This window comes from Mytilus trossulus, chromosome 10 (genome assembly GCF_036588685.1).
Source record: "Mytilus trossulus isolate FHL-02 chromosome 10, PNRI_Mtr1.1.1.hap1, whole genome shotgun sequence".
Classification (NCBI taxonomy): domain Eukaryota; kingdom Metazoa; phylum Mollusca; class Bivalvia; order Mytilida; family Mytilidae; genus Mytilus; species Mytilus trossulus.
The window spans coordinates 39,109,700-39,114,922 of NC_086382.1; the positions used below are offsets into that span (position 1 = coordinate 39,109,700).

Below are 5,223 nucleotides of genomic sequence, written 5' to 3' on the forward strand. Positions count from 1 at the left end.
GATCATAATTTGGTATCATGCCAACATTCTTCAATACACTCGGGGACGGTATATTTACCAGTACAATTAGTTGTAAGCATGTCTTTTATGTAATGTTGAAAGACAAATAAAACGTCAATATTACAATTTAAATTGACAATAGACAAAACAAATATTGAATATTGGATTTTCGAAATAACGATCAGTTTTGAGGTCTGTCTGTACATCTTCGTAGACGAGTGCCATTATTGAGTCTAAATTGTTCGAAAACAGCAGAGACCTACCGATAATTCGTACTTTCAGAAGCTATGGCCACCTTCTTCCAGGTAGAATGGCTAGCTAAAAAAGATATCGAACCAATGTAAAGCTATAAACTATCACCATTCAGTAATATGTACAAAGCAAAAAGGATACATAAATATTCACCAGATACCGGTGATCCATATAGTGATGATAACTATTATTCAGAAGAAGAGGAAAGAGTTTACTACAAGTATCCTCAAAGAAAACGCTTGATAAGATTTGTACCGTCGAGGATAGTTTCCGAACAGCATGATGGCAGAATTATGAAAAGGTATAGTGTGCGCCAAAACGAACCAGAAAGAGACCGCATAATGTATCCGTCATCTCATATCGTCAGGGAAACAAATTCTGAAACCGAAAGTGAAACTCGATCTTCTTCTGATTATTACAGAGATAATACAGTTTATAAAGTACATGTCATTCAATCGAAGCAAACTGAAAAACGGAATAATAAAACACCAAATTTGAATAAAAAAGAAGAACTTGAAACATATTCGTATTCTTCTCCATCTTTCCGATTTGTTCGCAGAGAAAATTCGGAAAGTGAAAGTGAAACCGAATCTTCTACAGATTACAGCAATCAAACTAAACAACAGATGCAAAGGTCGAAAATGGAAACTGCGAGGTTTTCAAATTCATCCCCAAGACGTGTCGTAACTTATCACATCATTGATGATCCGTCTGACCGAAAAATAGAGCGAAATAAATCGAGTAAACTTGGTTCTTTCAATAAATCCGATAATATTGTTCGACGTAGGATAGAAACTCTACCTCGAACTCGACATCATGAAGGTGAAAAACGAAGACATAACTTGCCCTATCAAACTAAACCTGCATTGAATAACAATGATGGTGTTACCTTTCTCCGACCCTATAGAGAAATTCGTAGACAGAATGAGATAAGTGAGAACAAGAGGATTGTCAAAAATATACAACAACCTTTCCCTAACAGAAGAAAATCGAAAGGGTCTTTTGAAAGTTACTCGTATACAAGTTCAGATGAAAGTTCTGAATCAGATAGTAGCGATGGATATACAACTGACAGTTCTGCAATTGAACAAAATGACAGATATAATGCTCAGTCTACGAGATCAACACAGACAGAATGTCTTCTCGTTGATTATTCGAAAGTGGTAAAATCAAGAGAAGAGCAAAGAAAATACGAACAAGAACGACGACGACATGCACAGGAAAGGCATATTGTAAGTTTAGTTCAAAATGAAGTTAACAAACCACGTTTAAACTCGAACATTACCGGCGATTCACGTATAACCGCTACTATCGAAAACCCAGCAAAACCACTTCCTAGCAATACAAAGGGGACAAGCACATTGGATGAGCAAGAGAAACTAAACGACATTAAGGAGAACGTTAGGATTGATTTGGAAAAGAAGGAAAAAGATGAGAGACGCAATCAATTAGAAGTATGGACAAATCCTAAGCTCAATTCTGACAATCGGCAAACAATTTTAAATAATTATAAACAGGACCATAATGTGTATAATTTTGATGATCGTAGAAACAACTCCAAAACATTAACTGACAAGCGAGACGAAGCACCTGACAATATTGACGTAAAAATATATTACGATGAAAATTTTGAATCGATGTACCCGCAGCCACGTAAAAAAGGTTGCCAGTTAGTTTATTATATAGATTTGAGACCACCTACAGAAATAGTAGATCCGAAACCATTTGACGTATTTGAACGACGCATCGTGCCTCAACCGAAACGTAAGGTAAGAAATTGAAAAGAAATAATACAGATAAGATTAAAATTTAAATAGAATTTTTTTTTAATTGAATCATGAAATAACGACTAAACCAATTTCTACAAAAAATAGTAAAAAATATATCTCATGATTTGTGCTTGTAATGTACAATACTGATGCATTGCGAGCTGCCTGCCCTTTCGGAGTACCTGAGATGCCCCAAGTTTCCGAGTGGGTTCGTATTGCTCAGTCACTGTCTGCAATGTACCATTTTGTAGATAAAGACCAGACAATTATCAATTGAAAATCAATTTGATCAAAAAATATTCTTAAGGCTACACACAATATGTAAGTGAGACGTTTTTGGTCCTTCGATACATTTTTAGACTTATCTGCTGTGGTAAATTCCGTACTGTTCGAATACTGTGGATTCATTATTATTCGTTGGATACCAATTTTCTTGGGTTTCGAGGTTATGGGTTGTCCACGAAACAAATGTTCAACGAAATACATATGTGTAATAGGCTTAATATACAGAGATTGTCAAAACCACGAAATCAAATATCCACGAATATGCAAGTTTTCACCAATCCACGAAAATTGATACCAACGAACATAAATGAATCCACAGTATTTCGCTTGCATAGTGATGCAGTCATCAATATATGTTTATTCTATGTTCAGACCATTCAGTAAAATGTATTTTCCTGTACACATTTAAAAAATATACTGAATTGTGTGAAAACCTACTGAACAACATGAACGATACGTATTGATTGTTTTCCCTAGCAAATGTTCTGAACAAGTGTGAATAAACCAAAGTTATTAGTCTTAACAGTTGTCTTATACACTGATCATGAAAAAATAATATTCAGTTGATTTTTAGCCAAAAGGCTGCATTTGATACTCTATAATCTTGTTTGTCTTTTCGTACATTTTCTCTTTGGGTGTGTAATCGTTGTGGTTTTTTTCAACCATCCCGTCGTAGTCTTGCCTATGTCATCTTTTATATCACCAAAAATAAACAACAAATACTGAATTACAGGCTCATGACACGACAGGCACATACTTATTTACAGGGTTGTTCTTTTGGATACAAATAGAAACACGTCTGACAAAAAAACTGAGTCAAAGTAGACCGGTACGTATATCTCCAAATAACAAAATGACACAGAAAAAAGTACAGATTTAAGAGTATACGCAGTTACTGATAGCTATTTCAAAGCAAATAAAAACTAATTAAAAAGCATGCACCTGAGACAACAGTATTAATCAGTACACATCCAACATTCTTCTGATTTAGAAAAGATGTCACGAATAGTCAGAAAAAAATATACACTTGAGCAACGCCAATATACGTATATTTTACATAAACGAATTTTAAATTAACCCTAAAACGCAATGCAAAGTGTCAAAAAGTAAAATTCAACCAGTATAGGAAAAACAACTTCTACTGTTATCATTGACTATAGTACGATTAATTATATTTCCACTGTAATTATTTCAGAAAAAACATCCCGATTATGCAGTCAAGGTTGGTGGCGGATGGAATACAATGAACGACTACATGGAAAGACATGAACCGGTGAAGAGATTCGTTTACGAAAGAGAGCATTTAAAAAACTCTGATTTACCGGAATCAAAGAAAAAGTACTATGGATTCAGATCAAATTATAAGTCACCACGACATAATCAAACTTATTGTACTACATAAATAAATACTACTTTTCAAGACTTAAAGTAGTACATGTTATGAAGCTTTGAGGTCCGGACCGATGTTGTTAGTCTACCACGGTACCATTTGCAATGTATCAACTGTTTTATCGTACATGCTATTTTTTTATTAAAAATTTTTATTTTGTAACTGTGTATTTGTATTTGAGCGAAGGTTTCAACTAAGGTTTCAACTCTTTAATTATAAGTTTGTCATATACATTTTGTAGTTAGTTGTTCTAGTGTAAATTAGTTTGGTTTTCGTGCTCCATGATATTTAATGTTTTTTACATTCATCAACGTTCTTAATTAAAGGCTAGTTTAAGTTAATACTATTTACCAAATAAAGAGTATAGCACTGATCACACGAGACAACTGATAACTATAAAAACAAAACAAACAAAAAACAAGTTGTGGTATGATTGACATTTCAACAACTCTAAACCAGAGATCAAATGACGTAGAAGTTAATAACTAAAGGTCACATAGCGATTCCGCTATTAATAGAATATCAGTCCTCCAGGGTTTCATCCCATCAATAGTCAGTAATTCGGTACAATTGATTATAACAAACGTTTTTTTGTAAATCATTTGAAAATATCAAGAAACTTTGCTTTTAACTTCATCAAGCAAAGTTTAACTTAGATGAATTATGCTATTCTTTTTAGTTTCTTTTTGGTCGATGGCTCTGTCGCGGTTTGGTCTTATTATTGACTTCTAAGCGTTTGGGTTTGAGGGATCCTGATGAAATCCAGAAATCCATGAAACGTGTTCAGTGTTTTTTTCAATTTTTCCTTATTTTTGTGAAAGGTTGATAATGATCTTACGCTAATAATCATTATCGCGTAAGTATGAGTGAAAATAAGTCACGCATTTTTTATATTTAATTTTCTTGAAGAGCGGAGGTCCGATAAGTCTTCAGTCTCAATTATTATGATCTAGTTGTGATATGGTTGAAATTGGTTTTAACATTTAATTATTTCAAGGTTCAAAAATAAAATATTTCACCCCTGAGATATCTAAATATGGTAGCTACCAATGATTCTGTAAAAGAAAAGTTAATATTTAGCAAGAGAAGACAACTCTTAATAGATTCAGTTTCGAATAACTGTATTTTTCCAATCCCCTTTATTCAAAATATATTGTCATACGCGTGTGGTTTCAGGAGATCATATTTTTGATTGTCTCATCTAGTCTTGCTTGTATTAGTTCTATCAACATGGCCGAATTTCGGATATAATTGAACAACTAGACACGAAAGAATAGTTGAGAGAAAATTATGAAAGTATGTTGTCCATAGGGTTCCACATCAATTCCTCAAATTAAGTTTGACTTGTATTTCCATGGTTGTATTATAAAAGTTGTGGAAATAAATACTAGATGCTCCAGAATGATAGAAAAATATATGAGCACATGTTACAAGATTTTCATTCCAGAAAAACATGAAATAACCAGAATTTGAAATAAAACAGATTAATAAGAATCATTAGGAAGAAGACTTACATGTGCATGAGAA

At 33.3% G+C, this 5,223-nt stretch overlaps 1 protein-coding gene across 1 annotated transcript; it reads left to right on the top strand.

Annotated features, from left to right (window-relative positions):
* LOC134687321 (uncharacterized) lies at nt 1-3,888 on the top strand. Its single transcript, XM_063547524.1, has 2 exons — nt 1-2,021; nt 3,502-3,888. Exons 1-2 carry the CDS (start codon nt 372-374, stop codon nt 3,706-3,708), a joined length of 1,857 nt encoding a protein of 618 aa, XP_063403594.1. The 5' UTR covers nt 1-371; the 3' UTR covers nt 3,709-3,888.
* Nucleotides 3,889-5,223: the final 1,335 nt, after the last annotated feature.

Excerpts from the sequence above, each read along its gene's own strand:
- LOC134687321 (XM_063547524.1), top strand. The coding sequence starts at position 372 with ATGTACAAAGCAAAAAGGATACATAAATATTCACCAGATACCGGTGAT. Across the intron at positions 2,022-3,501 it reads TGCCTCAACCGAAACGTAAG|AAAAAACATCCCGATTATGC; the intron begins GTAAGAAATTGA and ends TAATTATTTCAG.